At 43.8% G+C, this 22,137-nt stretch overlaps 1 protein-coding gene across 1 annotated transcript in view; it reads right to left on the reverse strand.

Moving 5' to 3' along the window:
- Positions 1-366: 366 nt before the first annotated feature.
- Positions 367-22,137, reverse strand: part of LOC309517445 (vomeronasal type-2 receptor 26-like) — a gene marked incomplete at both ends in the record, with an annotated part of 38,178 nt that continues 16,407 nt past the window's right edge. Inside the window, 4 exons of the mRNA XM_082196678.1 lie at positions 367-1,268; positions 3,026-3,152; positions 3,915-4,142; positions 6,429-7,131. Of these exons, the coding sequence (XP_082052804.1) occupies positions 367-1,268; positions 3,026-3,152; positions 3,915-4,142; positions 6,429-7,131 (1,960 nt within the window). The remainder of the gene's footprint in view (positions 1,269-3,025; positions 3,153-3,914; positions 4,143-6,428; positions 7,132-22,137) is intronic.

The following is a 22,137-nucleotide window of genomic DNA, read 5'->3' on the forward strand; positions in this document are numbered from 1 at the left end:
CTAGAAACATTTATAGGGGAGCTGCTGAACACGTGTGAAAATATTCTCCTCTACATGCAGAGAAAAACACAGATTATAGCAAAGGACAGGTTTATTATTTCTTTAGTTTTTCTTCCTTATTATTATTATTAGCTGTTCCATGTTGTTCATCTCAGGCCTCAGCAAAAGTATATAACATTTTGGGAGAAAAATGCAACCCAGCAACCCAAGGCTGGAGGCTAAGATAGAGAGGATCTCCACAGCTAGCATGTATTTTCCCTTGGTGTTCAAGCAACTGTTGAGTTGGTCTTTACCAATATTCTGTGGTACACAAACACATCTCCTGTATTGGGTACAAATTATAGCAAAGGACACTTATTAAATTCTTCAGGCTTTTCTTCTTATTAGTTGTTCCCTGTTGTTCAGTTCAGGCCTCAACACAATAATATAACATTTAGGAAAAAAGATGCAACCCATCAACCCAGCACTGGAGGCTAAGATAGAGAAGATCTCCACAGCAACCATGTATTTTCCCTTGGTGCTCAGGTACGATGGAATAAAGGACAGCCAAACACTGCAAAAGACCAACATGCTAAAAGTGATAAACTTGGCTTCATTGAAACTGTCAGGTAATGTCCGGGCAAGGAAAGCAACAGTGAAACAGATAATTGCCAGAAAACCCATATAGCTAACAACACAGTAAAACATAGTCACAGACCCCTCATTACATTCTAGTATAATTTCTTCTGCCATTGAGTGACTGTCAAAATCTGGAAAAGGGGGAGAGGTTGCTAGCCATACAGTACAAATCCCTGCCTGAACAAAGCAGCAGGAAAAAACAATAGTGTTGGCCAGTCCCTTCCCCACAAAGGTTCTCACCCTAGATCCTGGTTTGGTGGCCATGAAAGCCAAAACCACTGTAATGGTTTTTGCCAATACACAAGAAACAGCCACTGAGAAGATGATGCCAAAAGTGGTTTGTCGGAGGAGACATGTTACCTTCTGAGGCTGGCCTATAAATAGCAATGCACAAAGGAAGCAGAGCAGGAGGGAGATGAGGAGAGTGTAGGTGATGTTCCTGTTGTTTGCAATGACAATAGGAGTGTCATGGTGCTTCATAAATGTACCCAGCCCCAGAGCTGTGATCAGAGAAAAGGAAAGAGAAAAACAGGCTAAACTGATGCCCAAAGGTTCTCCATAAGACAAGAAGCTTCTACTCTTGGGAATGCATGCATCTCGATTCTTGCTTGGATAGTCTTCATCTAAGCATTTATTACATTCAGCTGTATCTGGAAAAAGAAATATGAGGTCTTGATCCCAGTTACATGCCACAAATATCAACAACATGCTGAAATTGTTCCTCTCTCTCAAATCAAATGTCTCCTTTCAGTTCAGAGACTACATATTAGTGCTGGCACTATAGATCGTGGCACAGGTTGGTTCAACTTGTTTAGAACGAATGTAGACATAAAGCAGCATTTTTTTCTAAAAAGATGTGGTAAACCTGCTGACAGGAAGCCATGTTAAATTTGGCTCACATCCCAGGTTTATGCAGGAACTGGGGTGGCTTGTAAGGTTATAGGCTATTCACCCTCACAGTTGTTGAATGTATAGTCTGGGTGCATGCTGCAGGTAGCAGAAGAGTTGACCAGTTCCCCTTCAATTACGAAAGAACCACAAGCCCTTTGTCATTCTTACTGGATAAATGTATCCAGAATACCCAAAGGCCAGTGTTCAGAAAAACACACACAAAACATGGCAGATTATGTCCAATTCTAAAGCTTCTTTCCAGCCCTTGCAAAAGATTTCATCCAAATTTAAATAGTAAAGAAAAGCAGTCATGAGGTATGCATAGTCTGACATGTTTGTTCCTGTGGATCACAGATCTTCTGTGCACCTTTAGCTCCCTATAGATATAGTTGTCAATACAAAGATCCCTTTTGAAATTAAGTGGAAAAGTTAGAAATTATTATTGTTATTATCACTATTCATTTATTCATCGCCTTCTACATACGTGTCTCAAGTAAAACAGTTTAAAACACCACAAAAACAAACAAGTTTAAAAAACCTGAAACAATTCAATACAGAACTGACACCCATGGCATTCAAAAACCTATAGAAACCCATTCATCCAGTTGGGAAAACCTGACAGAACAACAAAATAAATAAATAAATAAATAATAACAGAAAATGCAGGTAGTACCTGTCAAATCTTGACCATAATGCTATTCCATGTAAGAGGGACAGCCACCATAAAAGCCCTACTTTGAGTTAGAGTGGTACAAGCATCTGATATCTTTGGAACTGCTACAAGGAGTTTTCCCACAGACCCCAGTGCCCTGTTAGGTATGTAAGGAATAAGGGGTCTTACAAGTAACCTTGGCCTAAGCTACATATGGCATCAGATGCTAGTACCGAAACCATGGTCAGGGCCAGATTTAGGTTTGATGAGGCCCTAAGCTACTGGAGGTGATGGGGCCCTTTATATGTCCAAACCAATGATATTTTAGGGAGCAGGCTAGCAGGTGGGGCCCATTACTTACGTCACAGGAGCCTACACAACACAAAACACAGTTGCTGTATGTAGGTTTTATTTTATTTGTTTCTTATCTTATATTTTGGAAATGTATATCCAGTGTTTTTTTCTTTAATTTAAGAGAGTGGGGCCCTAAGCTATAGCTTGTTTAGCTTATACATAAATCCGGCACTGATCATGGTCCTGTAGTAGGTTGGCAGCCAGCACAAATCATAGAATTGTACACTTGGAAGGAACCAAGATGGCCATCTAGTCCAAACCCCTGCAATGCAGGAATCTTTTGCCTAACATGAGGCTCGAACCCATGACTCTGAGATTAAGAGTCTTGTGCTCTAGCAACTGAGTGCGCTCTCTCTCTCTCTCTCTCTCTGTGTGTGTGTGTGTCTGTCTCATAAGTTGTGGGTCATTTACCTTCTCTAGCAACCTAGACATGGCTTAATACAAGCCTTATTTCTTTTATTTAGCAGTAACTATTGCATCTGGATCCAATCTCCTTGGTATATCTCTTACCCTTTTGATTTGAAATCTTCCCCTCTGGACATGGGATGCAGTCATAGCAGCAAGATGGCTCCCCCTCCTTCACTTTCTTCCTAAAACCGGGGTGGCAACTCTCAGTACAGACAGAAAGAGGCTGAGTCTAATCAGTAAAAAAAGAACAGAATAAGAATCTTAAAATTCATACACTTGGAATCCAGCATTTTATCCACTGAGAAAGGCAGGAACGTCTCAACCAAAGGCTAATTGTGCCAAGGGTAAAATTCTTTCTGGCACTGAAAACCAGCAGCCTCAGTTGAAGACTCTAAACCAAGGAAGAAACAGCTTGGAAATCTAGGCCATAAAGTGAGAGTGAGGCCAATAGTGATGCCAATCATACCTTTCAAAAGAACCCCTAGAACTGCAAAATAATTCTCAATATGCAGATTAAAATGTGGATTTAATTAAATATGTATTTTGAGAGAAAATAACAATTAAAACACCCATTTAAATATATAATTTGAAACTTTTTAAAATGGAACAAAAAATGAATCGGTGACATGAAGCACTAATAGAGAGATGCATTAATTCCTAGACCCAGTGTCCATTCTGTTCATCTTCACCACCTCTTCTACTGTTTCCATGTAAAGCTTTAGTTGTCTCTTCTACCTGTTTCTGTTTGCTATTGGCTTTTCCCTCTGGTCTTCTGTTGCCTCCACTATCCACACTTATTCTCACACCCTTTCCGGGTCAGCAATTAGGATGGAAATTTTTGGGTCCAGTTTGTTTCATAAGGCAAATACCAGTATTTCCACAGGTCTTTATATTTATTAAACGAACTTACGTAAATCTAGGCATCAGGACAGATGTTCAATGCTCATTCAAAACTGGATGACTTTCTAGATAAATGTCACCTGGAATCTACCTGGTTAAACCAGCCATGCCATGTTATCGCATCTTCATCAATGGTGAACACTCGGCCTGGCGGAGCCCGGGGATCTATTCTCCCAATTTCCACTTTGTGAAGGGATTGGTTGGGGAAAATAATGCAGTTGATGACATCCAAGCCAGATATTATCTCTCCGTTCTGGTTAAAGGAAACTGTGTCTCCTGCAGTGTTGTTAAATGACATACCTCTCAGAAAGTGGTGAAGCTAAATTGAAAACAAAAGGCAAAAATATAGAAAATAGTGCATAAGCATTTACAATCTACCCCCCCCCCCAAGTTTTCAAATTTTATTTATACTTTTCAGTTATACATTTCACTGGTTTTATACATTTCACTAATTTTACAATCATTTTAACATTTCAAAACTTGACTTCTCCCCCCCTTTCTGCGGTTCCTTAAATTTATTTTTTAATACCCTCTGCATATCCAAATTAACTTACTTTGCTCATTTATTCATCTACTTTATATATATATGCTTATAAAACTGCAGGTTATTACAATAATCCTGCCAGTGTTCTTATCTGTTTACAATTTGTCTGTAAATATTCAATAAGCCATTTGCATTCTTTTATAAAAAGTTTGTTATCTTTATTTCTTATTCTTCTGGTAAGTTTCTCCATTTCTGTGTATTCCATAAGTTTTGCATCAATTCTTCCTTTGCTGGGACTTCTGCTTCTTTCCATTTTGGACCAAGTAACATTCTTGCTGCTGTTTCTTTTCTTTCTCTTTTTCTTTTCTTTATTAGATACAGTATTTACAGTACATATACATATACATATACATATACATATGCATATACATATACATATATACATATAAAATATACAAAGAAAAAGAAAATAAAACATAAGAAAATGAAAAAAGTAAAAGTAAATCTCATAAACAAACATTTTTGAATATACTTCATCGTAGGGAGTACGAGCCACCCACACGAATAAGTTTCTATACATTTTAGGTAGTTCTGTTTCTATAATTCCCAAAAGAAAAGCTTCTGGGTTTTTTAAACAAAGGTTATTTTAAATGTTTTTTTCATTCCATTATATATCATTTCCCAGCAAGCTTTAACCTTACCACAAGACCACCACTTATGATAAAAAGAACTGTCTTTCTCTTTCCATTTCCAACACTTACTGGATTTAGATTTATATATTTTTGCTAATTTACTTGGTGTTAGATACCATCAATAGAGTGACGCGGGTGGCGCTGTGGTCTAAACCACAGAGCCTAGGGCTTGCTGATCAGAAGGTCGCGGTTTGAGGCCCCGTGATGGGGTGAGTTCGAAAGCACGTCAAAGTGCAAGTAGATGTATAGGTACTACTCCAGCAGGAAGGTAAATGGTGTTTCCGTGCGCTGCTCTGGTTCACCAGAAGCCGCTTAGTCATGCTGGCCACATGACCCGGAATTGTCTGTGGACAAACGCCGGCTCCCTCGGCCAGTAAAGCGAGATTAGTGCTGCAACCCCACAGTTGTCTGAGTCTGGACTTAATGGTCAGGGGTCCCTTTACCTTTAGATACCATCAATATACACTGGTACCTAGGGTTACATATGCTTCAGGTTACATACGCTTCAGGTTACAGACTCTGCTAATCCAGAAATAGTACCTCAGGTTAAGAACTTTGCTTCAGGATGAGAACAGAAATTGTGCTCTGGGGGCACGGCGGCGGCAGGAGGCCCCATTAGCTAAAGTGGTGCTTCAGGTTAAGAATAGTTTCAGGTTAAGAACGGACCTCTGGAACGAATTAAGTACTTAACCCGAGGTACCACGGTATCATTTTCATATAATTTCCCCTTAAACCATAACATGCTGTAAATTTTATATTTACAAACTAAAGCCTAATGGGGAAGGGGAGACAATGAATGAGTTAATATATTAGTGGGTGTATGTTTTTGAGTGAGACAGGGAAAGAGAATCAATTGGTGTAGAAAAATGTGTGAATAAATGTCCGCATGCATATCTATATGGTCAGTGCATGTGTATATGTGAATGTGTGTTTGTGAGGTAGTGCAGTCCACTACTAGCTCCAACCATGCCCACCGTCATTTTTGCCCTAGCTACTGCTGGAATGAAATTCTAGGATATTTAGCTATGAGGAAACGAAGTCTTCAAACAGAAAAAAAGATTTGCCATCCCCATTCTAATGCTACCAGTAGAATAATGCTGTGGGCAATTTCAAATAATTTCAATTTCAAATAATAAAATGGAGGGGATATGTACTCATCCTTTGATGTACTCATCAAAATTATTTCATGAAATGTTACTACATAAATCAGCAATACTATCATTACATGCTGCAACAGAATGATATGATTATCCCTCTGTAAATAATTCATACATTGATTTCACAGACCTCAAAGAGGACATCAGAATGCCTGGCTGAATAGGGCTTAAATCTACTTTCTAGTTGCCTGGAAAAGAAGGAAGAGGAAAATGTCCATAGAGGAAGAGTTGGAAAGAATGTAACGCCCACTTGAGGTGGTCTACTCCTTTACCTGCCAAAATTGTTGCTTCCAAAGCTTTTGCCTTCCTCTATTCATCCTTTGTGAATGTTTGAGTCTTGCTAAGGACATGGCATGTAAAGCATGGGCCAAGGCAAAGACAGCATTGTAGATGCTGTAGCTTTGACCTTGTACTGTCATTTCAAAGAGAGATGCAGGAAGGTTCTCTATCTTCTCAATTCCTGTGCAGATATCCCCCACCACCTCATCCAGAATGCGATGGGGAAATACACAGCCAAAGGCATGTTGCCAGAAATCCCAGATGAAATCATCATCTTCTACACTGAAAGGGTTTCTGCTCTCAATGTATTGATGAAATCCTGGTAGATTATTGGAATGAATTCTGAAGGCTATAGCACCATTGAATATAGTTGCATCCCAATCCCGCTGAAAGGTCAATGAAATGAACTCCATTTGAGCTGTGGTTATCCATACTTTACTTTTTACATTATTTGACATTTGCTCTAATTTTGATAGATATGGAAACCATCTAAAAAATAGAAAGGAATAAGCTTCTCCATAGACTACCACTACATTGGCGTTGCTGCTCATCACTTTATCATGTATGTTTGCCCCCTGTTCCATCATGGCAAGACCATCAATGAGAAAACTATATTTGGGGACTCTTTCTATAAAGGCAAAACAGATGCCACTCTGGGAGAAGAGTGGGAGCACATTTTGTACAAAACTTTCTCCACTGTCATTATCCATCACAGTGATCCCAATCCATGTCCACCTGAAATACAGAAGTAAAGAGAGAATTCCTGCAAACTGGTGGCCTTCCTGGGGTGCCATCTGATAGAAAGGAATCCGTGGGGTTTTATCATTCATCACTGGAGCGGGGCCATATATGAGCTAAAGAGAAATGGGTAGGAAAGATCATTATAACCGTAAGTGGTTCTATGCAGCGGGATTTGTGGTGTGGGGTGTGGGACAGGTTGGGCACAAGCAGTTAGTGCCACCCCCAACTTCAACCTAGGGAATTATGGTTGTCCTAACAGCCAGCCCTAGAGTCTAAGGCTGCTGTTGCTGAATGCCATGCTAGTTCTGAGTAAGGCCTCTCTCATCAGTGATTTGATTATTGAGGATCTGCCCTATATCTTCCTCTGTTGAAGACAGTTGCAAAGAATTCATTTAGTTTCTCTACAATTTCCTTATCCTACTTTAGCACACCTTTGACTCTCTAGTCATCCAAGCATCTGCCTGCTTCCCAAGATAATCTCCTGCTACTAATATATTAAAATAATTTATTATTGTTGGTCTTAAATGTAACAACAGGCTCTGGTGCATTGAATGGACAAGACCAATAGTGGGTCCAACAGTTGAGAAGGTGGTTTCCTCACATGGTGTAGAGGGAAGTGAGAGGCAGATGTAATCCATCAACCTGGGGAGGTAGCCCATCTAGGAGAAGGAAAACTCTGGTGCTCAACCTCCACTGCTTTGCTGGATATCTTCAGGATAAGGTTCTCTCCTCAAACAGGTAGAACGTATCCATATTTAACTTTTGCCCCACACTTTCTAGGCAGAGGTCCACACTTTCCCAGTCTGTGTCCAAGCACTCCCCCCCGCCCACTTGCTCAAGAAAAACTCAATATTTACAGCTGAATCAGAGCCAACAGCAAAGTGCTTTTTCCATGGATTCCATGGATTCCTAGTTTCTTTGAGTAAAGAGCAGGTTTTCATGGGGAAACAAGCTCTCAGACACAGACCTAGAAAGCTCAGACCTGTGCATAGAAATATGGAACAACGATAAGTGTAGATGAGCCCTTAATTATGTTTTGAACTATTTTGGTGTTACTTCGGTGAAAATTAACCTCTACTTTATGAATGGGTCTGCTTCCCAGTCTTCAAAATGGTCAGTCCATGGTTGGCACGAACAATTGGCTCACATGATACCCCATTCATTATTATTGGATGTCAGCAATATAGACAAAGAATTAACAACTTGGCACATTGGAAACAATGAATAAGATGTCCATTTGAACATGGCCTGCAATAATGAAAGACATGCTTTCTGTTTCCAGATCTTTGACTACCCATGTAAATGTAGTACTGATTTGCAGTTAAACTTTATGAATGTCATGTGGTTTTTCTCATTTGCAAATGAACTATGAATATATTTTTTCTTAGTCTCAGTGTGCTTTGCAAAAGAAGCAAAGAAAGATAATGGTTGATCTGATTACTCCCAATGTATGTATTTCTGTCTCTAAACTATAAAATACAATCTGCAAGAAAGAATGAAAATAGTATGAATTTTTAATATTCCCCACAGAAAACCAGGCACAGATGTCCTACCTGTGGAATCTTATAAATATCCAAGATAGTTGCCACATGAAGGGAGATTTGTGCATCCAGACCACCGATGACAGCTGTCAGATTATTTTGGATGCTACATATATAGTTGGGTAAAAATTTCTCCAGTGTGAATAAAAGTAGCATTGTGGCATGATATGTTTTCCTTGCATCAGCATAGCTGTCATAGATGTTGAAGCCCAAGGTGATATTTGGTAATAGCTGAGGGTTTTCATTGATTTCCTTTACTGCAAATGTCAAGGCCAGGATGAGCTGGTAACTCTTGGGCACCACTCTAGAATAAGAATAGTGTATTTTATCAGAAGAGTGTTCTACACCTGTTGCACAACCCAAAAGGTAATTCCAAAGCAATTCCTTTGAATCCATTGGTGCTCAATCCCATAAGCATTGGTATAACATTTTAAGATTGAGTTTCTGTGCAGAATTACCTTTAAGCAAAGCCAAAGAACACTATGGGATTTACTTTACTTTCTGCATCTGTATCTCATTATTATTAAAATATTTTGAAGGCAGTCTTTAGTTTAAGGTGGCCTATGCAAAGATAATGGAAACAAGAAGCACCAACCATGAAACACATCAAGCATTTTGTGAAGATGCTTTCACTGAAAATAACAGGAGCCAGATATATGGAGAAACGTGACTCAAAGAAGTAGGAGGCCCAGGGTTCACTCTGATTGCTTAGAAATACACAATCGCTTTGAGGTCCTCTCCCCTAGCATGGAAGACGAAGAGCAGACTCCATTTGAGGATCTCTCCCTCATTACAGTCGATCAGGTATATGAAGACGAGCAGCAAAGTCAGTCCTCAGGGAATGTGCAGGCGACCTTGGAACGGACAGCTCACGGAAGAACCCCAACCAAACCCAAGAGGAGGCGTGTAGTGGTGATAGGGGATTCCCTACTGAGGGGAACAGAAGCAGTGATCTGTGGGCCTGACAAGATGTCTCGGGAAGGGTGCTGTCTCCCCGGGGCTAAGATCCAAGATGTAACTGAACGACTGCAAGGAATCATAAAACCCACTGACAAATACCCCTTCCTCTTGGTTCATGTGGGAACCAATGACACTGCAAGCAATAGCCTCCAGAAGATCAAAAGAGACTACGAGGCTCTCGGCAGGAAATTGAAGCAACTAAATGCACAAATTGTCATCTCATCTGTCCTCCCAGTTGAACGACGTGGCCCAGGGAGAGAGGGGAAAATAGTGGAAGTGAACAGCTGGCTTCGCAAATGGTGTAAACAGGAACGGTTTGGATTCTTAGATCACGGACTGCAGTTTCTTGAAGATGGACTTCTGGCAAGTGATGGGCTGCACCTCACAACGGTTGGGAGAAATGTTTTTGCCAAAAATCTCAGAAACCTCATCAGGAGGGCTTTAAACTGACTAATGTGGGGGAGGGAGACAGTGCTCCTGAAGGTAGGAGCCTATCAATTAATGAAGATGATCATCCAAATGTCATAGACCAAATGGAGAAAACAGCACACGGACCTAGTGGTGGGAGGAAAAAATCCTTAAATAAGAGACACGGGGGAATGAGTAATGGACTTCAATGTCTGTACACTAATGCGCAAAGCATGGGAAATAAACAAGATGAGCTTGAGCTCTTGGTACAGCAAACTAAATATGACATAATAGGCATCACTGAAACCTGGTGGGATAAGTCCCACGATTGGAATGTAATAATGGGGGGATACAATCTATTTCAGAGAAACAGACCAGACAAGAAAGGAGGAGGAGTGGCGTTATATGTCAGGGATGTGTATACCTGTGAAGAGATCCAAGATTTAGATCCTCAAAGCCAAAGTGAGAGCATTTGGGTCAAAATTAAGGGAGAGAAGAATAACAGAGACCTCATTGTGGGAGTTTACTATAGATCCCCAAGCCAAACGGAGGACATAGATGATGCCTTCCTGGAACAGGTGGCCAAGCATGCAAAAGGAAGGGAGATAGTAGTAATGGGGGACTTCAATTACCCGGATATTTGTTGGACGTCAAACTCAGCCAAGAGCATAAGGTCAAACAGATTCCTCACTGGCCTTGCAGACAACTTCATTGTCCAGAAAGTGGGAGAAGCAACAAGAGGAACAGCCATTTTAGATCTGGTCCTAACCAATGTTGATGACCTGGTTAGTGGGGTAGAAGTGGAAGGATCATTAGGCGCGAGTGATCATGCTCTTCTGAAGTTTACTATACAGCGGAAAGGAGCAGCCAAGCATACTAGGACTCAATTTCTTGACTTTAAGAAAGCCGACTTCATAAAACTTAGGGAAGTGCTGGGTGAGATCCCATGGACAACAATACTAAAAGGAAAGGGAGTTCATGATGGCTGGGAGTTTGTTAAGAGGGAGATACTAAAAGCACAACGTCAGGCAATACCAATGAGACGGAAACATGGAAGGTGCCTAAAGAAGCCAGGGTGGCTATCTAAAGAACTTTTAACTGAATTAAGATTAAAAAAGGATGTGTACAAAAAAATGGAAAAGGGGGGAAACCACCAAAGAGGAATTCAAACAAATAGCCAGCACATGTAGACACAAAGTCAGAAAAGCTAAAGCACAGAATGAACTCAGGCTTGCTAGAGAGGTTAAAAGCAACAAAAAAGGCTTTTATGGGTATGTTCGTAGCAAAAGGAAGAACAAAGAAACTGTGGGGTCACTCAGAGGAGAAGATGGTGAAATGCAAACAGGGGACACAGAAAGGGCTGAACTACTCAATGCCTTCTTTGCCTCAGTCTTCTCCGATAAAGAAAACAATGCCCGACCTGAAGAATTTGGAGCAAATGATTCAGCAAAGGAAACACAGCCCAGAATAACTAAGGAGATAGTACAAGAATATTTGGCTAGTTTAGATGTATTCAAGTCTCCAGGGCCAGATGAACTGCATCCAAGAGTATTAAAAGAACTGGCAGATGTGATCTCAGAACCACTGGCAGTCATCTTTGAGAATTCCTGGAGAACAGGCGAAGTCCCGGCAGACTGGAGGAGGGCAAATGTTGTCCCTATTTTCAAAAAGGGGAAAAGAGAGGACCCAAATAATTACCGCCCAGTCAGTCTGACATCAATAGCAGGGAAGATTCTGGAGCAGATCATTAAGCAAACAGTCTGTGAGCACCTAGAAAGGAATGCTGTGATCACCAATAGTCAGCATGGATTTCTGAAAAATAAGTCATGTCAGACTAACCTGATCTCGTTTTTTGACAGAATTACAAGCCTGGTAGATGAAGGGAACTCAGTGGATATAGCCTACCTTGATTTCAGTAAGGCATTTGACAAGGTGCCCCATGATATTCTTGTAAAGAAGCTGGTAAAATGCGGTCTTGACTATGCTACCACTCAGTGGATTTGTAACTGGCTGACTGACCGAACCCAAAGGGTGCTCATCAATGGCTCCTCTTCATCCTGGAGAAGAGTGACTAGTGGGGTGCCACAGGGTTCTGTCTTGGGCCCGGTCTTATTCAACATCTTTATCAACGACTTGGATGATGGACTCAAGGGCATCCTGATCAAATTTGCAGATGACACCAAACTGGGAGGGGTGGCTAACACCCCAGAGGACAGGATCACACTTCAAAACGACCTTGACAGATTAGAGAACTGGGCCAAAACAAACAAGATGAATTTTAACAGGGAGAAATGTAAAGTATTGCACTTGGGCAAAAAAAATGAGAGGCACAAATACAAGATGGGTGACACCTGGCTTGAGAGCAGTACATGTGAAAAGGATCTCGGAGTCTTGGTTGACCACAAACTTGACATGAGCCAACAGTGTGACGCGGCAGCTAAAAAAGCCAATGCAATTCTGGGCTGCATCAATAGGAGTATAGCATCTAGATCAAGGGAAGTAATAGTGCCACTGTATTCTGCTCTGGTCAGACCACACCTGGAGTACTGTGTCCAGTTCTGGGCACCACAGTTCAAGAAGGACACTGACAAACTGGAACGTGTCCAGAGGAGGGCAACCAAAATGGTCAAAGGCCTGGAAACGATGCCTTATGAGGAACGGCTAAGGGAGCTGGGCATGTTTAGCCTGGAGAAGAGGAGGTTAAGGGGTGATATGATAGCCATGTTCAAATATATAAAAGGATGTCACATAGAGGAGGGAGAAAGGTTGTTTTCTGCTGCTCCGGAGAAGCGGACACGGAGCAATGGATCCAAACTACAAGAAAGAAGATTCCACCTAAACATTAGGAAGAACTTCCTGACAGTAAGAGCTGTTCGACAGTGGAATTTGCTGCCAAGGAGTGTGGTGGAGTCTCCTACTTTGGAGGTCTTTAAGCAGAGGCTTGACAACCATATGTCAGGAGTGCTCTGATGGTGTTTCCTGCTTGGCAGGGGGTTGGACTCGATGGCCCTTGTGGTCTCTTCCAACTCTATGATTCTATGATTCTATGATTCTATGATTCTATGATTCTAAGCTGGAGAACAAAATGAAAATCAAAAAGAAATAATCTTTTTAATATCATGCGTTAGGAACACAAGAAAGTGATGGTGGTGGTGACGGACATTTGTAAACTGAAGGATTATTGCTTTGTATATCAGGTGACATAAATAAAATAGGTTACATCTGAATAATGGAAATCATAAATCTCCTCTGATATGATGAGAATGATGTTTCCAAAAAGTCAAAATTCAGGTTACATGACTTTTACAGAGAAAGGGCTGCCAGAATTATGAATTTGGATCCATGAAAATTCTTTGGCTGATGGTAGCACTGAGATGTAGTTCATTTCCCCAAATTGCCAATGAGCACTACCCTTAAAAAATCAGTTGTGGATTTTGGGGAAGGCTCAACTGGGCACACATACCCTCCAACCTTTTCCAGCAGAAAATCAGGATGGATGTTAGCTGGCTCGTTGGCTGGCTCATGCAGGAGAATGGCACCAAAAGATGTGTGAATCTGCTGGCTGCCTCTCCTGTGACAGCCCCTACCTGGAAGCTGCTTGCTCTCTTCCCTCCTCATTCTTTTCCTCCTCCTGCGCATCACACCGCCATGACAGCAGCAATGGCTTGGACAGTGGCAGAGAGGGGCAAGCAAGAGCATTCCATGTGTCTGCTGCCTCTGCTCCTGCAGGGAACTGCCTCTCCTACACACAAAAGTTCCATTTCATGAAGGTCCCTCTGCTAAGTGCAAGTGCAAGTGGCAAGCGCCGGCTCATCTTTCTCCCATTATCGGTGGAGGGAAAACAGGATATTCTCTGATGAAATCAGAATTTGGGATTGCTTCTGTAATTCACTGAATGTCTCAGAAAATAGGGATACTTGACTGGCATGGGGTATATCCTTTGTTTCCAGATATTTGTGGATTCTACCCCAGCAGCTTCAGTTTAAAGAGACTCTTAGTGAGCAGGACAAGGAAAGGTCTCACTGAACTATTGCAGATATTAATATTGGATACATAAAAACTGAATCCTTTTCAAATAAAAATTGTCCAGAGCCATAAATACGATTTAAAGCTTTACTAACCAGGACTTCCTCAAAATGGGTACTAAACAGTCAATGATACATCCAGAAAGTTGAATAAAGCATATGGTTCATACAGGATACAAAAGATGCAACTAGAACAGTAAATCTCTTTGCTGGAACAAAGGTACATACAGATGAGATATATCTATAATATATATTGCAATATGGCATTACTCCTATAATTTTTGTGTTTTCAAAGCTGATTTACTGAGGAACTCGTTTTACTGGTTTACTGTAATCATCTCATTATTATGTACTATAAAATAATATGTTTAGTGATCCATTTTTTGTTAGTCTTGTCATGTTTTTTTATTTAACAACAAAATAAATGAAATAAATCAAGTTCTTACGCAAACTCTTCAGGCAATGCTGGTGGGGGTTCTTCAGTGAATAGTGCTGAACTGGAAATGAAACCACCATAAGAAGCAATGTGTCCAATGATAAAATTTCCTGACTGATGATACACGTGAAGTGGACGGTGTAGGTACCAAACCCTGCATTTAACAATGTGAGCTATCAATGCCATGTGAGGAAACAGCACCAGCAGCAAGGCCACTAAAACAACCATCATAAGTAAAAGGGGAGATTTTCAATCTACACACAGATTCCCCCAGTTCCCCTCTCTTGCTCTAAACAGTGCTGGGTTTCTTTATAACATCCTTCACAGCCTCTCCGATTAGTTTTGCTTGTGGCTACTGAAATTCCACAAGAGGTTGGACAATCCAGTATAATTAACTGGTTTTGATAATTATAGACGAAGGTAATCACCTGTTCAAATCTGGGTATTTCTTGTGGAAATTGGTGAAGAAACATGTTTGCAACATCTGGAATGAAATGTTCTTTCCCACAGATACAGAGATCCATGGGGGGGGGGCACACCAGGCATTGCTGTATTCTACAACTACAGACAAAATTAACATGTTTGATAATAAGACTGGTCATCTCACTATTTGTTCTTGACAATGGTAATCTGTAGAATGAAAAGTTGCCCTAGGCTGCTCAAATCACAATCCATATACATGTACAGGTTTTCGCTTTCGTCATAGCAACCATCACAACTTTGGAAGATATGGCATTGGGCTGGATTCTTAGTCACAGGGCTACCCTGTCAGAGGGGTCCAGGAGCAGTGACTCTGGGAGTCCACTGGGGGACCGATGGGCCAGTAGACCTCCCCCAGTGGTGGCCTGTGTGAGGTTGTCGCATCCAATCTGTGTTGGAGGTGACTCCCCAATGCAAGTTTGACCCCACCAGGTTCCTATCAAGTAACAAGGGAGCTGCCTGATGCTGGATACATGCTCAATGGCTTAGTCAATATAAGAGACCCACAGCAAAAAAAAAAAAAAAAAAAAGGACCATAGGAATAATTACAGATGAAATTAGCATGTTTGATAATAAGGCTCAACAAAATGTCCTTGACAATCAGTAGAATGAAAAGTTGCCATAGACTGCTCAAATCACAATCCATACACCCTACAAGGAAACGGTTCTTTCAGTCCCACTTGTTATCAGTATAATAATAATAATAATAATAATAATAATAATAATAATAATAATAATAATTTATTATTTATACCCTGCCCATCTGGCTTGGCCTCCCCAGCCACTCTGGGCGGCTTCCATAGAAACCAAAAATACACTAAAATATCACACATTAAAAACTTCCCTGAACAGGGCTGCCTTAAGATGTCTTCTGAATGTCAGGTAGTTGTTTATCGCTTTGACATCTGCTGGAAGGGCGTTTCACAGGGCGGGTGCCACTACCGAGAAGGCCCTCTTCCTGGTTCCCTGTAACCTCACTTCTCACAATGAGGGAACTGCCAGAAGGCCCTCAGCGCTGGACCTCAGCGTCCGGGCAGAATGATGGGGGTGGAGACACTCCTTCAGGTATACTGGACCGAGGCTGTTTAGGGCTTTAAAGGTCAGCACCAACACTTTGAATTGTGCTCGGAAACGTACTGGGAGCCAATGTAGGTCTTTCAAGACCGGTGTTATATGGTCTCGGCGGCCGCCCCCAGTCACCAGTCTAGCTGCCGCATTCTAGATTAGTTGTAGTTTCCGAGTCACCTTCAAAGATAGCCCCAGATAGAGCGCATCACAGTAGTCCAAGCGGGAGATAACCAGAGCATGCACCACTCTGGTGAGACAGTCCACAGGCAAATAGGGTCTCAGCCTACGTACCAGATGGAGCTGGTAAACAGCTGCCCTGGACACAGATTTGACCTGTGCCTCCATGGACAGCTGTGAGTCCAAAATGACTCCCAGGCTGCGCACCTGGTCCTTCAGGGGCACAGTTACCCCATTCAGGACCAGGGAATCCTCCACACCTGCCCGCCTCCTGTCCCCGCAAAACAGTACTTCTGTCTTGTCAGGATTCAACCTCAATCTGTTAGCCGCCATCCATCCTCCAACCGCCTCCAGACACTCACACAGGACCTTCACCGCCTTCACTGGTTCTGATTTAAAAGAGAGGTAGAGCTGGGTATCATCCGCATACTGATGAACACCCAGCCCAAACCTCCTGATGATCTCTCCCAGCGGCTGCATGTAAATGTTGAAAAGCATGGGGGAGAGGACAGAACCCTGAGGCACCCCACAAGTGAGATCCCAGGGGTCTGAACACTCATCCCCCACCACCACTTTCTGAACATGGCCCAGGAGGAAGGAGCGGAACCACTGTATCACAGTGCCCCCAGCTCCCAGCCCCTCAAGATGGTCCAGAAGGATGTTATGGTTGATGGTATCAAACGCCACTGAGAGATCCAGCAGAACTAGGAAACAGCTCTCACCTTTGTCCCTAGCCCGCAGGAGATCATCAACCAGTGCGACCAAGGCAGTTTCAGTCCCATGATGAGGCCTGAATCCTGACTGGAAGGGATGCAAATGGTCCGCTTCTTCCAGGCGTGTCTGGAGTTGTTCAGCAACCACTCGCTCAATCACCTTGCCCAAGAATGGAAGATTTGACACTGGGCGATAGTGGGCCATCGTGGCCGCATCTAAAGATGTTTTTTTAAGAAGCGGTTTAATAACCGCCTCTTTCAGCGGGTCTGGGAAGGCTCCCTCACGGAGGGAAGCATTCACCACCCCACGAAGCCCATTGCCCAGCCCTTCCCAGCTAGCTTTTATAAGCCAGGATGGGCAAGGATCCAAGAGACAGGTGGTTGGTTTCACTCATCCAAGCAGCCTGTCCACATACTCGGAGGTAACAGATTGGAACTGATCCCACTCAACTTGACTAGACAAAACTCTAGCACTCTCCCGCCCTGGCCCTGCTCCCACGGTGGAGTCTACTTCTTCCCGAATCTGAGCGATTTTATCTGCAAAAAACTTTGCAAAATCATTGCAGGAGAACATGTGGCCCGTACTAGACCCCGATGTTGCAGGTGGTTCCGCTAAATTGTGAACCACCTGAAAAAGTCTCCTGCTGCTGTTTTCTGCAGATGCAATAGAGGCGGTGAAGAAATTCTTCTTCGCCTTCGCTATCTCCACTTGGTAGGCTCGGCGTTGAGCTCTAACCTGTGTCTGGTCAGATTTAGAATGAGTTATTCGTCACCGGCACTCTAGCCGTCTCACCGATTGTTTCATTGCCCTCAGATCCATGGAAAACCATGGGGCTGTCCGGGCTCCATGCAATCGGAGAGGGCGCTTCGGAGCCAAACAGTCAATATCCCTGGTTAACTCCACATTCCAGCGGGCCACCAGGGAATCAGCCGAAAGGCCATCAACATGGGATAAAGCATCCCCTACCACTCTCTGGAAACCATTTGGATCCATTAAGTGGTGGGGGCAGACCATCGAAATTGGTCCCACCTCCCTGCAGAGGGGATGGGTCGCAGAGAAGTCCAGTTGCACCAGGAAGTGGTCTGACCATGGCACTTCTTTCGTTTCGCTTTTACTTAGTGTCAGATCACCAACATCCATAGAGGTAAACACCAGGTCCAAGGCATGTCCGCGGCTATGGGTTGGGCCTGACTTATTCAGGGACAGCCCCATGGAGGCCATGCTTTCCACGAAGTCTCGAGCGGCCCCTTGTAAGGTCGTGTCGGCATGGATGTTAAAAACCCCTAGGACCACCAAACTAGGTGTCTCCGGGAGAACATCCGCCACGACCTGAAGCAGCTTGGGCAGGGAATCCTTGGTGCATCAGGGAGGTCGGTACACCAAAAGGAATCCTGTCCTGCCCCTATTGCCCAACTTCCAGAACATGCACTCGGAAAACTGGGTCTTCCCAATAGGACGCCTGGTGCAAACTAATGACTTCCTAAAAGTCACTGCAACCCCCCTCCCTGCCCACATGACCTGGGTTGCTGTGCGTAAGAGAAACCTGGTGGACAAGCAGCGGCAAGGACAGGCCCATCTGCTTCATCCAACCAAGTCTCTGTTACACATGCCAGGTCAAGTCCTCCATCCATGATCAAGTCATAGATGGCAGTGGTCTTATGAATCATTGACCTGGCATTGCACAGCAGCACCTTCAGGTCATGTGGGTATCCCTTCCTGATTCTAGTATCCATCCGGTCAGGAACAGACCTGGAGGCAGGAATAGTCCTCAGACAACGACTAAACCTGCCTCCTCTGTAATGACATCATCTAGTCTTAGCGTAACTCCTCCTCCTACCCGTGATCACTGAGATCGGTTGTCCCAGTGCATCCCCCCCCCGTGGAACATGCCCCAGCCATTTTGTGGGCTGGGGCCCACTCCCCGGCAGCCCTGACCGATCCCCTTAAAAACAAAATAACACCTTAAACAAACAAACAAACAAACAAGCAAGCAAACAAAACCAATAAAACAATAGAAATAAAAAAACTGTAAAAATTACAAAAACATCAAAATAAAAAAAAATCCCCAAGCCCAACCAAACATCCATCCCACCCCCACCCCCCACATACAAAAAATTCAAAAGAAATTTTTAAAAACATTTTAAAAACACTCTGTGCCCCTCCAGCAGTAACAGCAACTGTCCTAGTGAGGCCTGTCAGGCCCCGCCCTGGGCCAGGTGGTAAGTGGCAGGAGCAGGACCCTCAGGCATTCACACAGGGGAGTCTTCCTGGGCAGCAGGCAGCAAGCAGTCCTTGTGAGGCTTCAGGCCCCGCCCTGAGCCAGGTGGTAAGTGGCAGGAGCAGGACCCTCAGGCACTCACACATGGGAGTCCTCCTGGGCAGATAGCTGTGTTTCTTTAATTTTTATACTCAGGGTATATTGTACTTCCTGCCACAATCAGAATTCCTCAACGCGGCCCATTTTTGCTCCTGCCCATTTCCTTAAAAGCTTATAAAACCTCTATTAATAATAATAATAATAATAATAATAATAATAATAATAATAATAATAATAATAATAATATTTTATTTATATGCTGCCCTCCCCAGCCAAAGCCGGGCTCAGAGTGGCTAACAACAGTAAAATAATACAGCAATCTAAAATCAATTCATTATAAAATCAGTTCAAATCAAATTGATGGCAACCATTGGGCTAGAGTTCTGTGAAGAATTACCAAAGGAGGGGATCAGGCTGTGCCTTGGCCAAAGTCCTGGTGGAACAGCTCTGTCTTGCAGGCCCTGTGGAAAGATGTCAAGTCCCGCAGGGCCCTAGTCTCTTGTGACAGAGTGTTCCACAGATTGGAGCCACAGCCAAAAAATCCCTGTCTCTGGTTGAGGCCAGCCTAACATCTCTGTGGCCTGGGACCTCCAAGGTGTTTTTGTTTGAAGACCGTACGGTCCTCCGTGGGACATACCAGGAGAGGCGGTCCCGTACATACGAGGGTCCTAGGCCATATAGGGCTTTAAAGGTTAAAACCAGCACCTTAAATCTGATCCTGTACTCCACCGGGAGCCAGTGCAGCTGGTATAGCACTGGGTGAATGTGATCCCGCAGTGAGGACCCTGTAAGGAGTCTCGCCGCAGCATTCAGCACCCGCTGGAGTTTCTGGGTCAGTTTCAACGGCAGCCCCAAGTAGAGTGAGTTACAATAATCCAGTCTGGATGTGACTGTTGCGTGGATCACAGTGGCTAGGTCAGGGCGAGAGAGGTAAGGAGTCAACTGCTTAGCTTAGCGGAGATGAAAAAATGCCGCCTTTGTTGTAGCTGCAATCTGTGCCTCCATGGAAAAGGAGGTGTCAAAGATTACACCCAAACTCTTAACGGATGGTGCTGGCACCAATTGTGCCCCCGCAAGATATGGGAGTTGCCCCCCCATCCCATATTGTCCCCACCCAGCCCAAGGACCTCTGTCTTCGAAGGATTTAACTTCAACCAGCTCCCACGTAACCATCCAGCCACAGCTTCCAAACATCTGATCAGTGTGTCTGGGGCTGAGTCAGGATGGCCATCCATCAACAGATAGAGTTGGGTGTCATCAGCATACTGATGGCAGCCCAACCCAAAACTCCAGACAAGCTGGGCAAGGGGGCACATAAAGATATTGAAAAGCATTGGGGAGAGTATCGCACCCTGTGGCACTCCACACACCAAGGAGTGGTGCGATGACAGTTACCCCCCAAGCGCCATCCTCTGTCCCCGACCAGAGAGAAATGAGTGCAGCCATTGAAGGACTGTGCCCTGGATCCCCACATCAGCAAGGTGGTGGTCCAGGAGTTCGTGATCGACCATGTCAAAGGCTGCTGACAGGTCTAAAAGAATCAGCAGCCCCGACCCGCCTCGATCCAGCTGCCTACGGAGATAATCTGTTAGGACGTCCAGAGCCGTCTCGGTCCCATGGCCAGAGCAGAAGCCAGATTGAAATGGATCCAGAGCCGATGTTTCATCCAGAAACCCACCAGCTGTTCAGCAACCGCTCTCTCAATCACCTTACCCAGGAACGGAAGATTCGATACCGGGCGGTAATTGGATAGATCTAAAGGATCTAATGATGTTTTCTTTAAGAGCGGGTGCACCACTGCCTCCTTCAATTCCCCTGGGAATGTCCCGGTGCCAAGGGACAAATTGATGATATCCCCTAGGGGGGCACACACCTTGTCTGGACACGCTCTAATCAGCCAGGACGGGGATGGGTCAAGAGGACAGGTGGTAGGCTTTCCAGCTCAGAGGAGTCTGTCCACATTGGCTGGGGATATCCGGTCAAAGTTGTCCAATACTGGACCCGAGGACAGTAGAGGGGCCTCCAGTTCCATTATTGTATCCAAATTGGCAGGGAAGTCACGGCGGAGCAACAGGACCTTCTCCGCAAAAAAGCTTGCAAATGCCTCACAGCTGTGTGTTAAATTGTTATTTAAATTTGGCTGTCCCTCCAGGGACGTTAAAGACCTAATTATACTAAATAATTGCGCCGGGTGAGAGCTAGCGGATGCAATGGAGGCCGATAAGTAAGACTTCTTAGTGGCCTTCACTGCCATCTCGTAGGTTTTCATAAAGACCCTATAAGATGTTCTTGAAGCTCTGTCACAGGCACCCCGCCATGCTCGCTTTAGCAGTCTGAGGTCTCGCTTCATTTTTTGGAGCTTTTTGGTAAACCAGGGTGCCCAGTTTCTGTGGGGTCGCAGAGGGCACTTAGGTGCAATCTCAGCAAATGCTGCCAGGAGCCAGATATTCCAGCCCTCAACAAGCTCAGTCAATGAGTCGCCGGGGGGGGGGAGGTCCCGCAAGGCTTGACACAATCTATCAGGGTCCATCAGCCTCTGTGGCCAAATCGGATCGCCACCTAAGCAGGGTGGGGGTGGAAAGTCTATCCTGGCTTTCAGAGCGTAGTGATCAGATCATGGCACCTTCATTGAAGGAGACATGATCACATCTATACCTGCGCCAAAGATCAAATCCAGCGTGTGGCCTGCTTGATGTTTGGGGCCCGAAACAAACTGGGAGAGCCCTATTAAATGGATATTTTGTACATAAGGGAATATTTACCTTGGGTTGGCCACTGTGAAAACAAAATGGTGCACTAAATGGACCTTTCCCCTGATTCAGCAAGGCCCTTAAC

This window comes from Podarcis vaucheri (assembly GCF_965113315.1).
Source record: "Podarcis vaucheri genome assembly, chromosome: 13".
NCBI classification, from domain to species: Eukaryota; Metazoa; Chordata; class Lepidosauria; order Squamata; family Lacertidae; genus Podarcis; species Podarcis vaucheri.